Source organism: Phyllobates terribilis, unplaced genomic scaffold (assembly GCF_046119375.1).
Source record: "Phyllobates terribilis strain yellow unplaced genomic scaffold, ASM4611937v1 Scaffold_2__4_contigs__length_985480577, whole genome shotgun sequence".
Taxonomy (NCBI): Eukaryota; Metazoa; Chordata; class Amphibia; order Anura; family Dendrobatidae; genus Phyllobates; species Phyllobates terribilis.
Genome location: NW_027362762.1, coordinates 685364696 through 685391163, shown reverse-complemented (window position 1 = coordinate 685391163; position 26468 = coordinate 685364696). Strand labels below are relative to the sequence as shown.

Genomic DNA, 26468 nt, shown 5'->3' with positions numbered 1-26468 from the left:
CAGTGAACTTACTGGGAAGGACCGCCTAACCACAAACACGTGGAAAGGTGAATGTGGCCAGGGACTGTACGGAGCCAGTCCACAGCTTTTTTTGCTGAGAGTTGTATTTCACCACAGCCGTATTCTTTAGCTCGGTGAAAAGACTGGCATAGAGGGAAGCAGTATCTACTCTGGGTGTCATTTCTCCCCGGAAGTCCTCTAATGTAGCTTGTTGCAGAAGCAATGGAAGCCCATCCAACATCAGCTCGCACTTATCAATGGTGCTTCGACACACAAATAGCTTTCTTTGCGCCTTTAATTTCATGACTACAGAGTTGGGCAATGGCCTGATCTGCAATGCGGTTTGAGAAATAACATGCATAAGCATGTCCAATCCACATTAAAAAAGCAGCCATAGAGTGTCCGGGAACCTTCCCCCACACTTTTCTTAGCCAGGGCTGCTTCTCAGCAGGGTTGGATGGGCCCACCACAGAAGCGGAGACTCCTCCGGTGGGCCCTGGCTTCTCCTTCAGGAGAGTTCATAGTACCGAGGTGAGGCCATGATGATGATAGAGGCCACCGTCTGCTTAGTTTTTTATTACTTGGAATGCAAGCGCAAGTATGCAGCCAGCCACCCACCCACAGGCCGCAACACTAAACTGCCAGATTTCTGGGCAGCTGCTTGTACTTGAAATGTGGTCTTTTAGGCTCGTGGAGGCAGAAGCTTTTCACAACCTCATGCCAGCGGCGGCCTGGTGACCATACTCAGTCCCCAGCCGCCACTAGTGCTGCAGTGCTTTCTGCTTGTGACTGATGTGGTCATTTCGGAGATGGAGGAGGTGCAGGAGCTGAACAATGTGATTACATTGAGGTTACATTGGCGACTCTGTTTTTTATACTAAAGAAAGATCCTACTGTTTTGTTTTTTTTTACGTTATTTTTTAAGACAAATGCATTTACCGGGAAATGTCATTTTAACATTTTACAACCTTATCGAGCTATGTGGTGTGTGATACATCATCAGACACATCCTGTTTCAGTTATGATGGAGGGACTCAAAGTCACAAAGCCTATTTTTATAGGGCCGGAGGCGGCCCTTAATATTCTTAAAAGGCCAGCAGTCGGCCCTCGCTATTGTTAGAGAGTCATCAGCCGGCTATGCTTTGTTGCTCCCATTAGTAACGAGTGGGTCTCCTATACTGTTATTGCATATGCAGTCACTGCAAGGGCTGCCAAAAATTCGGACACAATATCCAATACCCCTTTGAGGAGGGTCTCAGTAAAAAAAATGTTCCCATTATAAAGGAGCGGGTCTCCTATAGTGGTAATGCCCATGCTGTGACTGCAAGGGCTGCCAAAATTTGGGAAAAACCCCACTAAGAATTTAAAGACACACAGAGCAGGGCCACAGTAATGAGTACAACATGTTCCCATTAGAAAGTAGAGAGTCTGCTATACAGTTATAGGGTATGCTGTGAGTCCAACGGCTGACTAAATTTAGGAAAAACCCCACTAAGAATTTAAAGACACATAGAGCAGGGCCACAGTAACGACAAATTCCCATAGTGTTGGCCTATGCAGTGAATGCAAGGGCTTCCAAAAATTGGGAGGCACTCCAATGCCCCTTGGAAGAGACGTACAGGGCCTCATGAAAAAATGTTCCCATTAGAAAGGAGCGGGTCTAATATACTTGTAATGCCCATGCACTAAGTGTATGGGCTGACAAACATTTACCCCTGGGGGGTATACATCAACATACTGTCTAAAAAATTTTTTTTACGGGCATTATAAACACCCTTTAAAAAAATTATGTGGGTGTTGCATCACGGACCCCGGCACCCACCCTGGTGATATGATGGTGGAGGATGAGGAGAAGGAGGAGGACAAGAGCAAATAGCCAAAATCAGGAAGCGTGTACCCATGTGTGGGTGTGAAAAGGTGCATGGGAATACACCTCCCAAAAGAAGACACTGGATTTGAGTTTGTTACGCTGCTATCATTCGATGGTGTTGAGAAGTCTGGTCCAGCCCTTGTTCATTTTTATAAGAGTCAGTCTGTCAGCATTTTCAGTTGACAGGCGGATGCGCTTATCAGTTATAATTCCACCAGCGGCATTAAAAACCCGCTCTGATAAAACGCTAGCGGCAAGGCAGGCCAGAACCTGTAAGGCGTAGAGAGATAGTTCATTCCACGTATCCACCTTGGATACCCAATAATTATAAGGCACAGAGGAATCACGGAGGACGTTGGTACGGTCGGCAAGGTACTCCCTCAGCATCTTCCCAAACTTTGCACTCCTTGTGCGAGTACCCCGTGCCTCAGGGCTTGTGCGATGGGAGGGGCTGAGAAAATTCTCCCAGAACTTTGACAGTGTTCCCCTGCCTCTGCTGCATTGGAGCTGTGTCTCTCCTGCCTGTACTCCTTGGTTGTCCAACGAACTATGACCTCTGCCGCCAGCGTTTTCAAATGGGAATTTTTTTAAAAGTTCCGCAACAAGGGCCTTCTGGTACTGCCCCATTTTTGTAGACCTGTCTGCCTCAGGAATAAAAGATATAAAGTTCTCCTTGTAGCGTGGGTGTAGAAGTATCACCAACCAGTAATGACTGTCACCCAAAGTTTGGAGAACGCGAGGGTCATGGGAAAGGCAGCGTAACATAAACTCAGCCATGCATGCCAGACTGCTAACAGGCAAGACTTCCGTGTCCTCACCAAGGGGACGAGTGACCATGCTCTCCTCATCCTCTCTGTCCTCAGGCCAGTCACGCTGAGCAGACGGTATGACAGTTGTGCAAGTAGTACAGTCTATAGCACATGAAACTAGCTCCTGTTCTTCCTCCTCTTCCTCTTCCTCATTGTCACCCAATCCACGTTGGGATGAGATGAGGGTGGGCTGTGTGCAATCACCCTGTATGGTTCCTTGCTCCATCTCATCATGCTCCGCCTGCAATGCATCCTCTTTGATTGTGAGCAGAGAGCGTTTTGGAAGACAGAGAAGCAGGATGGTGACGCTAATTATGGCATCATCGCCGCTCACCATCTTGGCGGAGTCCTCAAAATTTTGGAGGATGGTACATATGTCTGACATCCATGTCCACTCTTGAGTTCTTATGTGTGGAGTCTGAACTGAATACCGACGGCCTTGTTGATGCTGGTACTCAACAACAGCCCTCATCTGCTCACAAATCCTTCCCAACATCTGCAGTATAGAGTTCCAATGCGTGGGGACATCACACGCCAGTCTGTGAGCCGGAAGCTGCAAACGCTGCTGAAGCACGCAAGGGCGGCGGAAGCTGTAGGTGACTTTCTAAAATGGGCACACAGGCAGCGTACTTTGACAAACATATCCGGCAGCTCCAGGTAGGATTTGAGAAATCGCAGAACCATGAGGTTAAGCACATGGGCCAGGCATGGTACATGTGTGAGCTCGCCTCGCCTCCAGGTTTCGGCCACTGTCACACATGACCATGCCTGGCTGTAGGTTCAGCGTTGTGAGCCACAGGTCTTCCTGCTCTTTCAGAGCTGTCCACAACTCTTCAGCATTGTGCGGTTTGTCACCTAAGCATATTAGCTTCAACACAGCGTGTTGCCGCTTGACCGAGGCAGTGCTGCAGTGCTTCCAGCCTGTGACTGATGTGGTCATTTCGGAGATGGAGGCTGAAGAGGAGGAGGAGGCTGAGGAGGATGAGGTGCAGGAGCTGAAAACTGTGGGGTCAACCCTGATTGACCTAGGGCCTGCGGGAGGATGTGTTCCGTCCCAAGGTGCGCCTGGGTCCCAGCTTCCACTATGTTAACCCAGTGAGTACTCAGCGAGATGTACCGTCCCTGCCCACAAGCACTTGTCCACGTGTCCGTGGTTAGGTGGACTTTCCAGGTAACTGCGTTGTTGAGGGCATGGCTAATGTTTCGGGACACGTGCTTGAGTAATGCGGGGACAGCACACCGGGAGAAATAGTGGCGGCTGGAGACCGAGTACCGAGGAACGGCTGCCGCCATCAGGTTGTGAAATGCTTCTGTCTCCACGAGCCTAAAAGGCAACATTTCAAGCGAAAGCAGTCGGGAAATGTGGGAATTTAGTAGTTTGACCTGGGGGGCGTTGGCTGCGTATTTGCGCTTGCGTTCCAAGGACTGGGGTATGGACAACTGAACGCTGCTCTGGAACAAGGATGTGGACGTGCTTCCTGATGCTGCTACGAGAGTGTGCACTGTCAGGTGCAGGGCAGGAGGCATCTTCGCATGCACCATGGACAGGGGATTGGCTTACATGCACAACAGCAGAAGAAGCAGTGGTGCAACCCGCAGACATTGTTCCTGGACCCTGGGGTTTGGCCCACAAAGTCGGGTGCTTTGCTGCCATGTGCCTGATCATGCTGGTGGTGGTCAGGCTGGTCGTTTTGCCACCCCTGCTGATGCTGGCCTGGCAGGTGGTGCAAATGGCCTTTTTGGGGTTATCGGCAGAGTCTTTAAAAAAACAACCGGACTCGGGAAGACCTAACAGTTGTACTGGCAACTTCCTTCATGTTGGTGTTACGGGGAACAGTTGCCTGCCTTCTTTCTGCGGCCGCCACACTGCTTCTTCCTGCCTGTTGGGGTGCTCTACCTCTCTCCCCCTGTGTGCTGCTCTCCTCACTCTGCATGTCCTCCTCCCAGGTTGGGTCAGTTACTATATCATCCACCACCTCTTCTTCCACTGCCGCACTCTGGTCCTCCTCCTGACTTTCTGGCAATTGTGTCTCATCATCGTCCACCTCTTGTGACACTTTCCCACCGTCACCTTTGTGTGACCGCGGCTCCTCAAATACAGTATTTGGGCATCGCTACATGCGTTCTCCTTTTGTCCTGCTTCAAGTAGCCCGTACGAGAGGCCTGAATCTTTAAATGGAAAATTGAACAGCTCTTCGGAGTGTCCAAGTGTGGGATTAGTTGTCTCTGGGCACTCAGCATGGTGGGAGGAAGGAGGTTCAGGGTGAGGAATATGCGGTCCAGACACGAGGAGGTGGTGGTGGCTAAGTGACTGGAAGCATTATCTGCTATCCAACCAATAACCTTTTCACACTGCTCTGTCTTCAATTGTGATGTTCTGCGGTCCCCTATTAATTGGGACAGGAAGGTCAAGCGACAAGATGTGTGTGTTTGTGTGGAACAATTTAAGCTTGCCCACAGCCTCGGCCTCTGCATGCACCATCACCATCACATCCAGATCCCCGTCCCTTGCTACGTGCCTTGCCCATTTTAAATGGAGGATATTATCTTCCACGCTCACAACAAATGACTGAATTTGGAGCGAACTTATATGTGATCCGTGTGACGGAGAAAACACAGTTTTAAATACCTGGCCTGTAGGTAACTATTTTGAACAGAAAACTGGTGTCAATTGCTTCACTGAGACACTGAAAAAAAAATTAATGGAGGCAAGAAATGGCAATATTTTCTGAAAACGTATATGTGATCCTTGTGACGGAGAAAACAGTTTTAAATACCTGGCCTGTAGGTAACTATTTTGAGCAGCAAACTGGTGTCAATTGCTTCGCTGACACACTGAAATAAATTTTTTATGGATGCCAGAAATGGCAGTATTTTCAGCGCAATTATATGTGATCCATGTGACGGACAAACCACAGTTTTAAATAGCTGGATTTTTAGCGCTGTAATATGGAAAGGACCTGGCTGTATTCTGCAGTGCCAACAAGCAAATGGCGCAGAAAAACAGTGTTTTCTGGATTGCTTTTTAAGCAAATAATGAGGATTAAGATCCCAAAAAAATTATTCCTCGTCCCTGTTACCTGTGGCTATTTCTAGAAATATCTAACAGCAGCAGCAGACAAAACTGGAATGGAGCCTTTATGTGCACTTCAGTCTGCTATATACCCTGCCTGCCTGCCTATATACACTGCCCGCCTGATATCTCTGCAGATGGATTAGTCCTCAGAAGGGCTGTTTGTTGAGATGGATATGTGTCTCTAATATAGTTTGATACACGTACACTAGCTAGAAACAAGCAAATCTCTCCCTAGCTCAGCAGCACCTCTCCCTACACTGTCTGATTCCAGAGTGACTGTGACGAGCATGGCGGCGCCAGGTCTGATATAGTCCTGATGACGCTGTGTGGCCAGCCAATCACTGTAATGCCACAACCATCATGGCTGCGGCATTACAGTGAGTGGCAGGCTAGCTCTGCATGTTCATTGGTTCTGTAGAGAGCGCCAAACATGCAGGGAGGGAACTCGATCTCCCACCGAGCAACCCCGGAAATACTCGGCGAGCTCTGAGCATTACGAGCAGTGAGATGCTTGGGCGGGCATCGAGCAGTAGCGAGCATGCTCGCTCATCACTACTGTTTATCTTACTACATTATATCAAGCTTTTGTGGACATGATCTTTCCAGTTAATAGGAAAAACGATGATCCAGCTCCACAGTCTCAAATAGTAAAAACAAATGTCTTTTATTTAGAATTTTTAAAAAATATCCAGATGGCGATAATGTAACTCCAGCTGGTAGAAGAACGATCGTAGAAGGGAAACACAGGGGCACCAAGGAGGGGTGCGCTACCAGAGGCATTTCGAGCTTTTTCATACCAAGTTTAAGGGCGGTCTTCGCTCGAAACGCGTCATTAGTTTTTAAATGTTTTTAATGTTTTCACGTGTGTGCACTGATCTTTCTTGAATAAATGTGTATACTTTTGGCTCTTTGGTGTGCATATCCCCTTTTTGCATTGTTTATTTCCTTTCTCCCTTGCAATTTTAGGTATTTTCTGTCATAAAGGCCCCTGGAAAAGTGAGAAATCACTGGTCAACTTTTATCCCTTATAACTTCCTAACAAAAAAAAATTTGGGTTCCAAAATTGTGCTGATGTAAGGTAGACATGTGGGAAATGTTATTTATTAATTATTTTGTGTGACATATCTCTCTGATTTAAGGGCATGATAATTAAAATTTAGAAAATTGCAAAATTTTCAAAATTTCTGGCAAATTTCCAATTTTCAAGTCACATTGAAGAAATTTTACCACTATCATGAAGTACAATATGTCATGAAAAAAACAATCTCAGAATCAGGGGAATCCGTTGAAGCGTTCCAGAGTAATTACCTCATAAAGTGACAGTGGTCAGAATTGTAAAAATTGGCCTGGTCATTAATGTGCAAACTACCTTCGGGGGTAAAGGGGTTAAGTTACTAAGTTTAAACTGTAAAGTGCCCATAAATCATGGCATAATGTAAGTCATGTGTGATAATATCCTAGGTAGAAAACAAAGCTTTGTGGAGCCGTAAATTGAATGTTTAGAACCAGTACCAAACGAGGGACATCTGAAGTGCAAAGAGAGAGAGAAATTTGGCTGAAAAGTAGAGCTACTTGAGATGTACAGAGTAAGTCAGTTTTATAGCTGGTCATCCACTTTAGATTTATATCTTGGCAAGAATTATTTCACCCTACTCCATGGTTGACATGCAAATGTGGCCCCCCAGGAGTCCGGTTGCCACATTGGCATTGCCTCCCTCACAGGGGGTGATGCCATGCCTGGAAGCAAGGAGGGGGTCCCCTTATCAGGTAAAACCAGCATCCAGCACTTTTCCTGGCTTCAGACCAGAAGGGAGAGTTCTAACCCGGTTTCAGGGGAGCTTTCCCTTTAAATTGGAGCCCAGAGGCAGGGGTTAGAAAAGTCAGTTGGAGTGAGAAAAGTCATTTGGAGATGAGAGAGAGACAAGGGTGAACCTGGGGAGGGGAGCTGTGACCAAGCTCGCCTCAGAGAAAGGCGCCAGAAACCGGACACCGGAGTCCGTGGTTGCTCAGGTACTGAAGTCCCGGCAGCTAAATTCAAAGGGCAGGAGACTTCAGGTCTCCTGGCCCCACCAAACACCCGACGGCTCAGCAGCATACTAGAGCCCGGAGCCCCACAAAGGAGCGACACCTGTAAAAGTCTCGAGCTGCCTGCCATACGGGCTAGGATTTAACTATCACTCAGGAAAGAGGGCCGCAGCATAGCTTTAGGCAGCAGGGCCAAAGAGGACAGCGCAGAAGGAATGCCTACAACCCCACCTGGTGAGGTGGATCCCAAATTGCTTCTAGGCTGCCTGGATCTCCATTACCTTCTGTTACCAGTGCCCGGTCTGCACCATTAAACATCAAGTAAAGGTAGAAGAAACCGCCATTTATGTGTCATCTGGTCATTATCTGCACCCTCAGTCCTGTACCCCAACATCCACAATCCCCTACATAAACCGTACAGGTAGCCCTGGGGCCCCGCTCTACCCGTGGGGAGAAAATCCATCCCAGCTGCCTCACCAATGGCCCCAGCGGTCTCTTTCAGCAGCGGCGGCCACCTATAGCTGCATACCACTGGTTGCGTCACGAAACTTTTCCCCTAAATAAACTGTCCTTTTTATTGACCACCGAGGGCCCCGGACCGTGTCACGCCCCCATGACTATCCCAAGGAACCGACCGGCCCGGTGGCGAGTACCCCATGGTCCTAGGGGGCGCATCACAAGCTTAGCTGAGCATGCTTGTTTATTTGAAAGGAAGAAAGTTATTAGCTGCTGTCAAGCACCGTTGGAAACTTATCTACCACAGTAACAAATGATCATGTATAACAAAATCCAACATACACAATTCGTTTTTACCCTCAACCTCAACATACGGCACAGATCATTGGTTGATTTGCCAATATTATTGTATGGCTAGCATAATATTAGAAAATATATTTTTTGAATGCACTTCCTGTAATGTTTTGTTTGAGCGTCGTTAGACCCTGCGGTAGAGGTCATCATCATCATGGAGTGGTGTTAGAAGCAGTGAGTGAAACCAGCGCTACCCCTGATGATGATTTGTTTGAGGGCGGTGCTAGAAGCTGTGTGGCAGCGATTGGTGTCACTCACTGCTTCTATCTCTAGCCCCTGATGACTTCTTGTTTCACACTTAGGAGAAGAAGCAGAGTGCCGACACTGCACTCACCTCTCCAACAGCTTCTATCCGCATAGATCCAGGACTTCTTCAGAGAGTGGCGATGGAAGAAACTGCAGCGCTGCCCCTGATGACATCCTATTCTAGGAGGGGCGATAGATGCTGAAGGGAAGTGAGTGCAGCCCCAGCCTCCTGTGACATGAAATTTGAGACTCCTCTGAAACGAAACGTCACAGAAAGTGCAGTAAAAAAAAAACACATTTAGGGATTAGATTGATAGGGAGACGATGAAGGTATTGTGTAATAAAGCTATTTACTAAATTGCTTAGGGTGTGAAGATATTTAGAAAGGATATTTTAGGTACTGGAACACCCTTTTAACCTTTCATATGATCAATCGCATATAATGAGTAATCATTATGGATTTTTTAATGTGAATTGCAAATGTAAAAATCAGCCACCAATAAGTCATATATTTTGGGACACTTTGCTTAATGAAGTCCAGTTTATTAGCTGTTTTTCTATTGCTGAACCTATTCTACAGTTTCACTGCTCCTGTCACATGACAGCTGTGGGAAGGGAGTGTTAGACTGGGAATTTCCCACGTTACTATTCACAGGTTCTGTGGGTTTAAAGCAATAGTAGATTCAGTATTTCCACCTTCCTGTTCAGTGCTGTTGGTGCAATATGAGGAAGTTCTGCAGAAGGACTTAACTCTTCCTTGATACTTATTAACAGCTGGGATTTCCTGCTTCAAATAATCAGATTCTTATTTGTGACCTGATTCACTAAAGATTTTGCATCTGACATTCGTTTCTGGCTGCAGCCATGTTATCACACAACACGCGACTCGATGATTATGGGCCGGTGTCTGACAACATTGGACGTGGATCTTAAAGGGCTTAGAAATGAGTTTCTCTGCAGATCAGTAGCTCTTGAAAAGTCTGGCGGCCCCTCATCCCTCCCATCGGAAAAGACATTAAAAAGACTACTTATTTAGGAAACAAATTAAGTACACTATATAACGAGCACAGTCCTAAGTGGTACAAAAAAAGGAGCCAGCTGATTCAGCATGCTATGATATCCTGCTGCAACGCTCTGTATTGCCTAGCTACTAGTGATGAGCGAGTATGTATTGTTAACCCTTTTGGCGAGCACGCTCGGGTGCTCGCCGAGTATTTGCGGCGTGCTCGGCGTTTATGTTAGTGTCGCCGCGGCTGCATGTGTTACGGCTGTTAGATAGGATTGCCTGCATAATCTACACTACTTCCTCTAGCAGAAAAATAAATCACGGACACATCCGTTTTTTTTCCGTGCCCTATTTTCAGGGTCTTTCCAGGGATTTCTAGATGGTTGGGGCAACCCCAACCTGTAGGGATCGGACTTATTTTTCCAGCACACAGATGCCCAATCAGATTGAGACATAGGAAATTTTGGAGGCCAAGTCACCACCTTGAACTTTGTCATGTTCCAATTATCATGCTAGAAGAGGCCACTGACTTTAGGGAATAGCATTGCAATAGAAGAGGCCACTGACTTTAGGGAATAGCACTGCAATATAAGGGTGTTCTTGGTCTGAATAATGTATATGTAGGTGATAAGTGTAACATCCACATGATGCCAGGCCTCATTGCTTACTGGCAGAGCATTGTCCAGGATGTCACACTGAATTCCTCCAATAATGCGTCCTGGAGCCATCTCTTCCTAATGTATAGCATACACCCCACATAATGGAAAAGAAAACATTATTCATTGGACCTTACAACCTTCATAACTTCATGGACCAGGACTGATGCTCACTGGCCCAATGTAGGCACTTGTCAGCAGTGGACAGGGGTCATCATGAGCACTCTGCCCAGTCTGCGGCTATACAATCCTATATCCAGCAACCATCTGATACTTTTCTTCCACAGCCTTTTTCCACAATATACTACAGTATTTTTTTTCTATGGAACCAAACCAGTCTTCAATCACCATGCACATGAATGATCGCCGCCAATGGTTTTAATGTCATGAGTTATTAGAGTATACTTCTGAGACTGGATCTTTCTTACTGATACCTGTGATAATTTGTTCAGCCCTGAATATTACATTTTTTAGGTTTTTATCCAGCTATTATTCAAGGGCGGATTGTAATGATTATGGTGCAAGGTTGATAGGGTGACCTTAATAAGCTGGTTAACACCTAGCAGGAAACTTCTCCTGAAAACTTTCTGCAGTATCGGTGCTTAAAAACCTGGCTAATACCAGAAATCTAGCAAAATCTGAATAGGGCACGCTTGTATCTAATAGCATTTTATTCTGTGCTATCTTCTACCATCTTGTATCTGTTCATGGTATCTTTTGTTACTTCCTTATAGTTTCCTGTATTCTCAATTCTTTCCTCCTTGCTCTCTTCTCTCCAGATGGTGTTCATATGCCAAAATCTGTATCAGGGCCCCTCCCCCACCAATTAAGTGCAAATGGCCTGGGTACGACTGCTACCTCTGCAATCCTTGTAGTTGCAACCCTTGTTCCATCCGTTTATGCTTTCTGACCAGTGTCAGTAAACGGCTGCTAATCCGTGGCTTGTCTGCTGATCGGTGTCTGTTTAATAGCCTGTTTATGCAGGTAGACCGCTCTTCAGATGCGCCCTGAACAATCTGTAATAGATTAGTTTGCATAGGCTGCCATTGTTCTCGGCAGCACAGGTCCTGTTTACACAGGATGATGTGCTGCCGGGAAGTACGATCATTTCTGCAAGACAAAAGATCATTTGGCAGCATGTTTAGACTGCACAATTATTGTGAAATGAACGTTCCTAGGAAGGAATGATTGTTCACATTAAAGCTGTCCGGTACTTTTAAAAAATGCCAGTGAGTTTTAATGATAAATACAACCTTCTTTCTAATTAACTTGCGCTGCTGATTCTGCCTGTGAGGGGTACTATCGGTGGCCGCTCACAGGCAGCACGTGACCCCCGGCTGCAGCTGGCGCTGACATCCGCTGACGTCACGGCGGCAGCCGAGGGTCCTTCTTCCGCGTTCCACCGGTGGCTGCTGGGTTGTGAGGACTGCATTATTCCCCTGCGTCACACCCGGCATCTACCACACGCTCTCCCTGTCCCATTCATTGGGAAAGCGCGTGGTGAATAACCCCGCCTGCAACCCAGCAGCCACCGCAGGGACCCCAGCGCTAAGTCACGCCTCACTTGTCATGACGTCAGCGTGGGGTCACGTGCTGCCTGTGAGCGGCCACTGATAGCGCCACTCACAGGCAGTATCAGCAGCGCAAGGTAATTAGAAAGAAGGTTGTATTTATCATTAAAACACACTGGTATTTTTTTAATCGTCCCGCACAACCCCTTTAATTGTGTACCTTTAGGTTGGGTGGGATCCATGTGAGTATGGTAAAAAGAGAAATGGTAACTCTAAGAGTGCAGTCAGAAAGTGGTATGAATTGGACCAAGATCAGAACGCAGTGCACGGACCGGCCGGCATCTCTCCCGACCCGAGCGTGACAGCTTCATGTATTTCTATGCAGCGGTCACGCTCGGGTTATGAGAGCCGCCGGCCAGTCCGTACATTGCGTTCCGATCTCTGTCTGATTTATACAGCCGTCTGCCTGTGCCCCACTCCCATGTGTAAATTATCATGATTGGAGCAACTGTGTATAAAAATCAGTGTGACCACTATGAGGAACAGTAGATTTTAGGTGGTGTTCACACTCACAGAATGTACTTACCATCAGGGTTTCTGGTATTTGTAAAAAAAAAAAAAAAAAAAAAAGAGAGGAAATCTGCCTGAGTTGGATATCTTCTACACACAAGCTGGAAAGTCAGGGATCATGTAGTGAGATGAAAAGTAGTAAAAGGAAGCACAGAACTATTTTAATTGAACAATACCGGTGTTCTGTAAAGCCTGAAAGAGATGATTCATTGGAATGTAACTAGTATTGGTGCTCTGTCCCTTTAAGAGGGCTGTCTCTGATGAAACAAAAGAGAAACAAGGAAGTGAGTGTAATAGTGTGAATGTGACCAAGTGTGAGGACAGCGGGGAGACTGAGAAGCTGGCTATAGGACCACCATAGAGGTGAGTACTGTCCCTCTCCTTGTTCTCTGTAGGGTCCTGCACACACAAGGCAGAGATGATGGTTACTGTGTCCACTGTAGTTACATTTTTTATCATTTTTATTTGTATTGAAGTTACATATTAATTTCTTTTTCTTAAGAGTTTATCTCCTCTTAAAGCTTGAAGCCATGTGTGCATGTAGTTACCCCTAATATCCGACTACCCCAGATCCTGCTCACAGAATACGGAGATCTATAGTGTTACATAGGACCCTCATACCAGAGAGCGGAATAACCGGATATTAAGGATAACTACTTACATTTTCAGGTTTAGAGGAAATGAAGGCGCTTCCAACATCTTTATTACACAAATAATAATAATTGCTACAATTATGACAATTGGGATATATGGAGAGACGCAGAAAAATAAACATTTTTAATAAACCTGTCTTACCATTCAGGCTTAAAGGGGTTTTTCATTGAAGAAAATCTTGCTCTCCATTTGCTGTTTTTTTTTTTTTTTTTAAATCTTTTTTTTTCCTCCCCATCTGAGTCCAGCGGCGAGTCTCTAGTGCTACTCATGGTGTCTGGTATTGGCTTAAAGCCGACATCACGTTGCTGCACTGGAGCAATTCAGTGAGCTCAGCGGCTCCGTGTTCTGTCTACATGGTTAGAGCCACTTAGCTCATTGCCAATTCCGGACACGGGGGCAGCTCAAGAGACTCAGTGCTGGACCTGGGGACGGTGAATATAGGATTTTTTAAGGTTTTTTTTAAGAAACTTCGCCCCGAGACCAAGATTTAGGTGGGGATGAGGATAGGGCAGTCCCCTTTTTGCTAGGGGATTCCCTGAAAGTTTTTTATGAAACGTGGTCCTAGTGTGGAGCATGATGTCCAGACTGTCCGTGGGTCTCCTGACCTGAACTCAACAGCCTCATATATGCCAGGCCAGTGCGGCCCTCACAGTCTAAACTCAGACATTGTTTCACGGATGGTCAGGGACCATCAAGTGCAGATGTTAAACTGGTTTCTTACAATAACAGAATCAGGGACTTGTGAACATCACCAGGGACGCTCATCAGTACCACAATCCTACACCTACTTGTAGCCGGTCTGCTGGCTTTGATCATGAGTAGAGATGCAAAATTCGGGGTTTGTACCGAGGTGCTGAATTCCCAACATGGACTTCTCCCTGAAGTCCGAGAGAGTGAGAGATCTTTTACAGCACCAAAGTTTGGGTCCCCATTGACTTCTATGGGGTTCAAGTTCGGGTACAGTTCTGGTACCCGGATGGAACTTTGGACTAAAGTTCGGTCGAACCCGACAAATCCCAACATCCACAGGTCTGCTTATCCCTAATCATGAGTACATTTGGCTCAACCATTGAACATAGTAAAAATTACATTTGAAATTACACATATAGTTTAGGCAACGTTACTTATACAGTAAGTGACCACTGCAGCTAATCACTGGCCTCAGCGGTGTTGCTGATGCATACAGCATAAGCCATTGAGCCCAGTGATTGACTACAGAGATCATGTGTTGTAGATGAGAAATCACCATTGTAGCCGTGTATGCAAAGGTCAATGGAGAGTAGCAGTGACGAAGTGCTGGAGCTGCAGGTATTTCGGTTTGGTATCAGGTACATTCTGATTTTGTTACTATAAACCCCTTGCCTTTCCAGACAATTTTTGTTTTTGTGTTTTGATTTTTTTCCTCCCTTTCAAGAGCTATACCTTTTTCCATCAACATAGAGGGCTTGTTTTTTTGCAGGGTGAGTTGAATTCTTTTTAATGACAGCATCTATTTTACCATACAGTGCAATCTACTAAAAACTAGAAAAAAATTCCAAGTGGGATGAAATGGTAAAACAGAATGTAATTCCACTATTGTGTTTTTGGGTTTCATTTTTACAGCGTTCATTGTATGGTAAAATTGACCCTGAAATTAGATTTTCCAGGTCAGTATGATTACAGCAACATCAGTCTTACATTTTTTTTTTTTAATTTAAAGAAGATCTGTCACCAGGCTTTAGCTTCCCCATCTGAGAACAGTATGATGTAGGGCAGGGTTCTCCAACCTGCTGCTCATGGGTCCATGATGTATGGCTTGTGGCTGGCCAGCTTTTAGCACCAGATCCAGCAAACAATTATGAAGAGAAGCAGTGGCGTAACTAGAGTCTAATGGGCCCGGGTGCAAGATTTGGACCGGGCCCTCCATCCTGGTATATATGTCCCTCATCCTGGCCCCATCCTGGTATACTGTATATATCCCCCATTCTGGTATATGTCCCTTATCCTGGATTATATATCCCCCATCCTGGTATATGGCCTGGTATATGTCACCCTTTCTGCCACTGTACTTTAATGTATAGAAAAAAATAAACCATTATACTCACTAGGGGCGTATATAGAATTCATGGGGCCCCATATTAGAAGTATAATGCACCCCCATAGTCCTCCATGTAGTATAACTGACAGCCCATAATCCTCACTATAGTATAATGCATCCCATAGCCTCTCCATATAGTATAATGCACAGCCTATTGTCCTCCACATAGTATAATGCACAGCCCATATCCTTCATAAAGTATAATGCACCCCATAGTCATCCATAAAGTATAATGCGCAGCCCATAGTCCTCCATTTAGTATAATGCTCAGCCCATAGTCATCCATAAAGTATAATGCACCTCAGTCATCCATAAAATATAGTGCACTTATTATAAAAATAAAAATGATTATTGTTATTATACACAGCCCATAGTCATCCATAAAGTCTACTGTAATGCACAGCCCATAGTCATCCATCAAGTCTAATGCACATCACATAGTCATCAATAAAGTCTAATGCACAGAACATAGACATCAATAAAGTCTAATGCACAGCCCATAGTCATCAATAAAGTCTAATGCACAGCCCATAGTCATCAATAAAGTGTAATACACAGCTTATAGTCCTCCATAAAGTATAATGCACAGCCCATAGTCATCAATAAAGTATAATACACAGCTTATAGTCATCCATAAAGTCTAATGCACAGCCCATAGTCATCAATAAAGTCTAATGCACAGAACATAGACATCACTAAAGTCTAATGCACAGCCCATAGTCATCAATAAAGTCTAATGCACAGAACATAGACATCAATAAAGTATAATGCACAGCCCATAGTCCTCCATAAAGTATAATGCACAGCCCATAGTCCTCCATAAAGTGTAATGCACTGCCCAAAGTCCTCCATAAAGTATAATGCACAGCCCATAGTCATCAATAAAGTATAATACACCGCTTATAGTCCTCCATAAAGTGTAATGCACTGCCCATAGTCTTCCATAAAGTATAATACACAGCCCATAGTCATCAATAAAGTATAATGCACAGCCCATAGTCCTCCATAAAGTGTAATGCACTGCCCAAAGTCCTCCATAAAGTATAATGCACAGCCCATAGTCATCAATAAAGTATAATACACAGCTTATAGTCCTCCATAAAGTGTAATGCACTGCCCATAGTCTTCCATAAAGTATAATACACAGCCCATAGTCATCAATAAAGTATAATGCACAGCCCATAGTCCTCCATAAAGTGTAATGCACTGCCCAAAGTCCTCCATAAAGTCTAATGCACAGCCCATAGTCATCAATAAAGTCTAATGCACAGAACATAGACATCAATAAAGTCTAATGCACAGCCCATAGTCATCAATAAAGTCTAATGCACAGAACATAGACATCAATAAAGTCTAATGCACAGCCCATAGTCATCAATAAAGTATAATGCACAGCCCATAGTCATCAATAAAGTGTAATACACAACTTATAGTCCTCCATAAAGTATAATGCACAGCCCATAGTCCTCCATAAAGTATAATGCACAGCCCATAGTCCTCCATAAAGTATAATGCACAGCTTATAGTCCTCCATAAAGTGTAATGCACAGCTTATAGTCCTCCATAAAGTGTAATGCACAGCCCATAGTCATCCATAAAGTCTAATGCACAGCCCATAGTCATCAATAAAGTGTAATACACAGCTTATAGTCCTCCATAAAGTATAATGCACAGCCCATAGTCCTCCATAAAGTATAATGCACAGCCCATAGTCATCCATAAAGTCTAATGCACAGCCCATAGTCATCAATAAAGTGTAATACACAGCTTATAGTCCTCCATAAAGTGTAATGCACTACCCATAGTCTTCCATAAAGTATAATGCACAGCCCATAGTCATCAATAAAGTATAATACACAGCTTATAGTCATCCATAAAGTCTAATGCACAGCCCATAGTCATCAATAAAGTCTAATGCACAGAACATGGACATCAATAAAGTCTAATGCACAGCCATAGTCATCAATAAAGTCTAATGCACAGAACATAGACATCAATAAAGTCTAATGCACAGCCCATAGTCATCAATAAAGTCTAATGCACAGCCCATAGTCATCAATAAAGTGTAATACACAGCTTATAGTCCTCCATAAAGTATAATGCACGGCCCATAGTCTTCCATAAAGTCTAATGCACAGCCCATAGTCATCAATAAAGTCTAATGCACAGAACATAGACATCAATAAAGTCTAATGCACAGCCCATAGTCATCAATAAAGTCTAATGCACAGAACATAGACATCAATAAAGTATAATGCACAGCCCATAGTCCTCCATAAAGTATAATGCACAGCCCATAGTCCTCCATAAAGTGTAATGCACTGCCCAAAGTCCTCCATAAAGTATAATGCACAGCCCATAGTCATCAATAAAGTATAATACACAGCTTATAGTCCTCCATAAAGTGTAATGCACTGCCCATAGTCTTCCATAAAGTATAATACACAGCCCATAGTCTTCCATAAAGTATAATACACAGCCCATAGTCATCAATAAAGTATAATGCACAGCCCATAGTCCTCCATAAAGTGTAATGCACTGCCCAAAGTCCTCCATAAAGTCTAATGCACAGCCCATAGTCATCAATAAAGTCTAATGCACAGAACATAGACATCAATAAAGTATAATGCACAGAACATAGACATCAATAAAGTCTAATGCACAGCCCATAGTCATCAATAAAGTCTAATGCACAGAACATAGACATCAATAAAGTCTAATGCACAGCCCATAGTCATCAATAAAGTATAATGCACAGCCCATAGTCATCAATAAAGTGTAATACACAGCTTATAGTCCTCCATAAAGTATAATGCACAGCCCATAGTCCTCCATAAAGTATAATGCACAGCCTATAGTCCTCCATAAAGTATAATGCACAGCTTATAGTCCTCCATAAAGTGTAATGCACAGCCCATAGTCATCCATAAAGTCTAATGCACAGCCCATAGTCATCAATAAAGTCTAATGCACAGAACATAGACATCAATAAAGTCTAATGCACAGCCCATAGTCATCTATAAAGTCTAATGCACAGCCCATAGTCATCAATAAAGTCTAATGCACAGCCCATAGTCATCAATAAAGTGTAATACACAGCTTATAGTCCTCCATAAAGTATAATGCACGGCCCATAGTCTTCCATAAAGTATAATGCACGGCCCATAGTCATCAATAAAGTATAATACACAGCTTATAGTCATCCATAAAGTCTAATGCACAGCCCATAGTCATCAATAAAGTCTAATGCACAGCCCATAGTCATCAATAAAGTCTAATGCACAGCCCATAGTCATCAATAAAGTCTAATGCACAGAACATAGACATCAATAAAGTCTAATGCACAGAACATAGACATCAATAAAGTATAATGCACAGCCCATAGTCCTCCATAAAGTCTAATGCACAGCCCATAGTCATCAATAAAGTCTAATGCACAGAACATAGACATCAATAAAGTCTAATGCACAGCCCATAGTCATCAATAAAGTGTAATACACAGCCCATAGTCATCAATAAAGTCTAATGCACAGAACATAGACATCAATAAAGTATAATGCACAGCCCATAGTCCTCCATAAAGTCTAATGCACAGCCCAGAGTCCTCCATAAAGTATAATGCACAGCCCAGAGTCCTCCATAAAGTATAATGCACAGCCCAGAGTCCTCCATAAAGTATAATGCACAGCCCAGAGTCCTCCATAAAATATAATGCACAGCCTTTAGTCATCCATGTATTAGTATGACCACCGTGTACTCATTGAATTAAAAATAAATAAATAAATACTCGCCTTCCCTCCACTCCCCGCCACGTGGCGCCCTCTACTGAAGCCGGCAGCTGACTTCAGCGTTTGATGGGAGCGCATGATATCACTGCCATGCACCCCCAGTCACGTGCACACCGATGTCGGCTGGCAGCGTGTGCAGCAATACTCATCAACTGAATGTGCATTTCTGCTGGTGTCAACTGGCCCCTCACCCGCACGGGCCCTGTCACGACCTTTGCGACCCCGGTCATTACACTCCTGAAGAGAAGGTCCCCAAATGGTGACTTTTCTGAGTAGCCAGATACGAAAGTGCAGATCTGGATGCCCATGCTGGGTATAAGGCAGAGCAGCACAAGGGTATTGGTGTGATTTCTGGGGAGAATCTTTGGCTATCATTATTCCAGTAATGGGTGCCGCTGGGTGTAACTGCTGGGGGGAGGGTGACAGAACTGGATGTCACTACCCAGAGGACTCTGGATGTGGCTCGCGACTAACTGTCAGAGCTGAATGTGGCTCTGGTTTAAGAAAGGTTGGGGACCACTGATATAGGGGATGACACCCTGATACCAGCGATGTATCATTTACTGGACTGCTTGTTGAAGTTTTGATAAAATCACTGTTTTATCTGCTACAGTTTTACCAGTTCTCTGAATACTGAGCTCTCTATAACCTCACCCACACCACTGATTGGCAACTGTCTGCGTACTCTGTGCATAGACAGAAAGCTGCCAATCAGTGGTGGGGGGCAAAATTACACAGAGCTCATGAATTTGGGTAACTACATGGCAGCAGGTTTAATAGTCCTCTTGTGATAATAGTGATTTTACCAAAACTACAGCAAGCATCCCAGTAAGTGCATCATCACTAGAATCAGGATCTATGTCTCTACATTATGCTGCTCTCAGATTAGGTTGCAAAAACCTGGTGACAGATTCATGTGGTCAAAAATTGAAGAATGTTTTAAAAAATATTAAAAATATAGTTTGTGTCACCGTTTTCTGAGACATTGTTTGACCTGTCTGAGGGCTTGATTTATTCATAGCAAACTGACTGTTTTATTGATACTGAATTTGGGGTACATAAGACATTTTGATTGCTTCTTATTGCACTTTTTAGGGAGGTATGGTGGCTGAAAAAAAATTACATTCTGGGACTTTGATTTATTTTCTCTTTAAGGTGTTTACCTTATAGATTAAATGGCCAACCCCTTCTCACAACCCCATGTTTGGCCCCAATAAAATAAAAACACTTATACTCACCTCCTGTGCTGGCGTAGTTCCAGTGGTGTCAGCATTCGGATTCCTGGGGCTCTCGTGCAGTTGTTATGACACATGAGCCCTTGTAACCAATCAGTGCTGGCGTCACTGTCCCCGCCATCGGAAAAACTCAAGTGTCATAATAACAGCACGAGAGCCCCGGGAATGTGAGTGCTGACACTGCTGGAATGGCGCCGGCAGTGACCAGTCATAGAAACACAGGAGGCAGGAGCGGCGGAGGAGAAGACCCTACCCCCAGTCACGCCCCAATACAAAGAGATAATATTACAGCAAATCTTTAGAGGCTGATTAAACAAGAACCAGATTTTGGATTTCTTTACCAAAGGTATCAGTTTAAAACCACGTGCAGTATCTGGTCATTGTTTGTAAGCCAAAACCAGGAGTGGGTGAAAAATGCAGAAATGGTGACGTGTTTCTATTATACTTTTCCTATTATTGTTCAACTCCTGGTTTTAGCTTACAAATACTGATGTAAAGTACTGACCAAATACTGAACATGTGAACATGGCCTTAATCAATATAAGGGTTCTCACGCATCGGCGTAAATAAAATCGGTTTGATGTTGTTCCTGAAAAGTAGGACAAGTGTCATGCAAGTACAATGCAATTTTTCTCACCTATCAACTGTATGACATCCGTATCACATGCGTTTTTAACCTAAGCTTTTAGGCTATGTGCCCACAATGCAGAAATGCTCCGGATTTTTTCCTGAGCGTTTCTGCATTTCTCTGGCAGAAAAAAACGCATGTGGATTGTACATGTGAATTGTACATGCGTTTTTCCTGCCAGGGACATGCGGATGTGAAGCGTTCTTCACTTGCATTTCTGCATGCGGGTTGACAAGCGCTTTCCAAGCGATTTTTAGCATCACTTGGAAAGTGCTTGACAACTTGGTCACACTATATAAATCCATGCAACCGGTACACTTAAGGACCTGCCGTCACATGACTAAATGACGTCAGCGCAGGTCCTTCAGTCCACTGCGATCTGCTGGCAAGGGAGGACAAGCGCAGTGGGGGCCGTCAGAAGGTAAATATAATATTTATTTTTTATTTTATTCTTTTTTTCACAGGTTCTATGGTACCCGGGTCCGGAGGAGAGTCTCCTCTCCTCCACACCCGGGTACCATCCGCACATTGAAACGTTTGGATTCCGCATGTACTGATGCCGTGATGCGTAATCCATGCGTTCCAATGAAAGTCAATGGCAGCGAAAACGCTGCGCTTCCGCAAAATAATTGGTAGTGCTGCGTTTTTTTCTGCAATGATAATCCGCAGCGGAAATTTCCGCAGCATGTGCACAGCACATGCGGATTATCATTGGGGAACATGGCAGACCTTCTACCATGCGTTTTTTTAAGTGTTTCTACAGCGTTTTTGCCGCTGCAGAAACGCTTAAAAAATGCATCGTGGGCACACAGCCTTACATAAAGTAAATCTCTGTAATTTAAAGCTAGTTTTCTAACTAAGAAAATAATCTTTTATACAGATATAGATAGATGATAGTAAGAAATATGTCAGTGAGATATATCATCATTGCAGTGCGTGTACTGTACATGTATTTAGATAATAATTAAAGATTTATAAGAAAAAAATGGTGTGGGGTCCCCCTTAATTTTTTTAACCAGCTGAGGGAAAGAGGACAGCTGATAACTAATGTTTATAGTCTGGGTAAGGAATAATAAACATGGAGGTTCCCAGACTATGAATATCAGCTCACAGCTGACTGCGTAGCCTTTACTGGTTATTAACAAGGGTGATTCCCCCCCCCAAAAAATGGCCTGGGGACCCCCCCTATTTTTAATAACCAGAAAAGGCTCAACAGACAGTTGTGAGCTGATATTAATAGCCTAGGAAGGGGCCATGGATATTGGCCCCCTCCCCAAACTAATAACATCAGCCCTCAGCTGCGCCAGAAATGGCGCAACTATTAGATGCGCCAATTCTGGCCCTTACCCTCGACTCTTCCCACTTGCCCAGGTGCAGTGGCAAGTAGGGTAATAGTATTGGTGTTGTTGTCAGCTTTGTAATGTCAGCTTTGTAATGTCAGTTGACATCAAGCCCAGGGGTTAGTAATGGAGAGGCATCTATGAGACTCCCCCATTACTAACTCTATAATGGAAGTGGAAAAAGACACACACAGAAAAAAGTCCTTTAATTGAACAAAACACATAGAAAAAAATCCTTTATTTGTAATAAACACTCCCCACCCTCTTTGACCCATTTATTAATGTAAAAATAAAAATAAAAAACACCATATTCCTCATCTGTCCGTCGATAATCCATTTGTCCCACGATGAGCCCAACTCGGCAACATCTGGATTCATTGCTGAGCGGTGGCATGATGCGACCGCTTAGCCCTGCATCCAGGAGACACTGAGCTGTGCGTGAGAACGCAGCTTCAGTGCCGCGTGCTGACGTCAGTGAGGTGACTGGAATTCAAAGCTGATGAACTCCGGTCACCTCACTGATGTCACCGCTCGCTGCTTGATGCTTTCTAACAGTGAGTAAGTGCAAATGGCATTTTAGTCCAGGGAATAGAGGGGGAGGGGGGTTGAGTCACTTAGGGATGAATGAGGGCCCAATTCCCTCATTTTTCCTTTCATTCCAGACTGACTGCAACCCCTCTCTCTCTTATCACCCCTGACTACACCCCCACCCCAGTATCACCCCAGACTGAGCCCCTTCCCCCTACATCACCCTACTGCACCCCTTCCCCATATCACCCCTTACTGCACCCCTCACCCATATCACCCCTTACTGCACCCTCTCACCTGCATCACCCCTGACTGATTGCACCCCCCTACCCATGTGTCACCCCTGACTAACTGACCTCCCTCCCCATATATCACCCCTGATTGACTGGGCCCCCTCTCCCTGTATCGCCCCTGACTGACTGCACCTCTCTCTCTGTATCACCCCCTGACCGACTGAGCCCCTCTCCCCATATCACCACTGACTGACTGAACCCCCTCTCCCCGTATCACCCCTGACTGAGCCCCTATCCAAGTATCGCCCCTGAGTGTCTGAGCCCCCTCTCACCATATCACTACTGACTGAGACCCCTATCCCGCTATCACCTGACTGACTGAGCGCCCTCTCCCTGTATCACCTCTGATTAACTGAGCCCCTTCTCCCTGCATCAACCCTAACTGACTGCACACCCTCCCCTTAACATCCGTTACTTCATCCCTCTGCCATATCACCCCTTACTGCACCCTTTCACCCATTTAACCCCAGACTGACTTCACCCCCTCTCCCCTTATCACTTGCCTGAACTCCCTCTCCCTGTATCACCCCTGACTGAGCCCTCTCTCCTTGTATCACTCCTTACTGACTGCACCCCCTTTCCCTGTATCACCTCTGACTGACTGAGCCACCTCTCCCCGCATCACCCCTGACTGAGCCCCTATCCTAGTATCACCCCTGACTGAGCCCCTATCCTAGTATCACCCCTGACTGAGCCCCTATCCTAGTATCATCCCTGACTGAGCCCCTATCCCAGTATCACCCTGACTGAGCCCCCTCTCACTATATCACTCCTGACTGATTGAGGCCCCTATCCCGCTATCACCTGACTGACTGAGTGCCCTCTCCCCGTATCACCTCTGATTGACTGAGCCCCCTTTTCCTGTATCACCCCTGACTGACTGCCCACCATCCCTGTAACACCTGTTACTGCACCCCTCCCCCATATCACCCCTTGCTGCACCCTTTTGCCCATATAACCCCAGACTGACTTGACCCCCTCTCTCTGTATCCCCTGCCTGAGCCCCCTCTCCCTGTATCACTGCTTACTGACTGAGCCCCCTCTCCCCGCATCACCCCTGACTGACTGCACACCTTCCCCGTAACACCTGTTACTGCACCCCTCCCCCGTATCACCCCTTAGTGCACCCTTTCGCACATATAACCCCTGACTGACCTCTCCCCATATCACCTGCCTGAGCCCCCTCTCCCTGTATCACCCCTGACTGCGTCCCCTCTTCACTTATCACCCCTGACTGACTGTGCACTCTCTACCCATATCACCCCTGGCTGACTGAGCCACCTATCCTGGTGTCACCCCTGACTGACTGAGCCCCTCTACTCGTATCACCACTGACTGCACACCCTCCTTATAACACCCATTACTGCACCCCTTCCCCGTATCACCCCTTACTGCACCCTTTCACCCATATAACCCCAGACTGACTTCACCCCCTCTCCCCATATCACTTGCCTGAGCTTCCTCTCCCTGTATCACCCCTGTCTGAGATCCCTCTCCCTGTATCACTCCTGACTGACTGCGCCCCCTCTCTCCTGTATCATCCCTGACTGACTGCATCCCCTCTTCACTTATCACCCCTGACTGACTGTGCCTTCTCTACCCGTATCACCCCTGATTGACTGAGCCCCCTATCCTGGTGTCACCCCTGAGTGACTGAGCCCCCTCTCCCCGTGTCTCCCCTGAGAAACTGAGCCCCACCTCCCCATATCACCCCTGAATGACTGAGCCGTATCACCCTGACTGACTGAGCCCCCTCTCCGTGTATCACCCCTGACTGACTGAGCACCCTCTCCGTGTATCACCCCTGACTGACTGAGCCCCCACTCCCTGTATCACTCCTGACTGAGCCCCCTCTCCCTGTATCACCTCTGACTGACTGAGCCACCTCCCCCCTCATCACCCCTGACTGAGCACCTATCCCAGTATCACCCCTGACTGAGCGACCTCTTACCATATCACTCCTGACTGACTGAGCCCCCTCTCCCTGTATCACTTCTGACTGATTGAGCCCCCTCTCCCCATATCACCTCTTACTGACTGAGCCCCCTGTCCCCACATCACCCTTGACTGATCCCCCTCTCCCTGTATCACCCCTGACTGACTGAGCCTTCTCTCCCAGTCTCACCCCTGGCTGGCTAAAAGTTTTGTTCCCCGACAACTAACAAAATTAGGCTCTTTATAAAAAAAGTTATGGCCTAATAGGTGGCAGAGTTTTCCATAAAAAGTGTATGGAGTGATGTGAGGGAAATCTCTTTTGATACCACTAGAATACAATGCATAACTGATTTAGGGCCTCCACCACTATTAGTGGGTACATTCACAAAATGAATTTTCTGCAGAATTTTTACAATGGACATTCCACAGCAAATTGACAAAAGCAGTGATATTGTGCAGATATTACTGCATTTACTACTACACAATGATGCACTCATTACACTGCACTGTATAACCAGCCGCACACATACGGCATAGAGAAAAATGGAAAGTCAGATTTTTTTTCTTGATTAAATTGTGCCTCCTGGATTTTATGTTAAATGGCGCCCTTGGCTAGTGCCTACTTTCATCTATCCCTTGTCCTGGCCCTGTGTGAACTTTCTTCTTGTAATTAACTTAAACACATTACTCATTTGTTCTTGACTTGTATTACATTTGTTTTCTTTGCAGAATACGTATCAACAGCTACATTGGAATAATTGGCTTCTGCTTGGAATCTGCTGAGCTAATAGAATCCGCAGCAAAGTACTTTGATGTATTGTCCAAGTTGCATTTTGCTTCATACTCTACCACAAATTCCCTTTTAATAAAGAGGTTTCATATTGGAAGATGCCAAGTACCCCAAATTATCTGTGGGAGCTGGAGGATATGTTGGGTCAAGGTGCTACTGCCAGTGTATACAAGGCACGGAATAAGGTAGGGAACATTTATACCCCTACATTAACAATTAAAATGCTAGGCTAAAGCACAAGTACAGTTGTGAAGCAATCCAAAGCCACACGTAGTTTTTGCATAAACAAGAATTACTTGACTGCATGTAGTTCAGCAGGACCATTACCACAGGCGATCCATGTTCATTAATTTGGCCAATGGTCCAAACCATGACTGTTTATGAAAAAACTGTGTGAAAATGCATGCCATGGCCTTACCCCTAGAGCTAAAGGCTGTGGACAACGCTGCCCTGAAATTTTAATGGTCATTTGCTTTTAAGAGGTGTAGTTTCCAAAATGGAGTCACTTCAGAGAAGTTAAGGTGGGTTTACACTACCTGGCCGGCGGTAGTGACGAACAATCAGTAATCGATTGTTCAGTGCACATAGGCTACCATTGTTCTCGGTACCACAGGTCCTGTT

At 45.3% G+C, this 26468-nt stretch overlaps 1 protein-coding gene across 1 annotated transcript in view; it reads left to right on the top strand.

Moving 5' to 3' along the window:
• The first annotated feature begins 12832 nt into the window (after window positions 1–12832).
• Window positions 12833–26468, top strand: part of IKBKE (inhibitor of nuclear factor kappa B kinase subunit epsilon) — a 70284-nt gene continuing 56648 nt past the window's right edge. Inside the window, exons 1-2 of the mRNA XM_073666941.1 lie at window positions 12833–12942; window positions 25787–26032. Coding sequence (XP_073523042.1) covers window positions 25946–26032 — 87 coding nt within the window. The 5' untranslated portion in view covers window positions 12833–12942; window positions 25787–25945. The remainder of the gene's footprint in view (window positions 12943–25786; window positions 26033–26468) is intronic.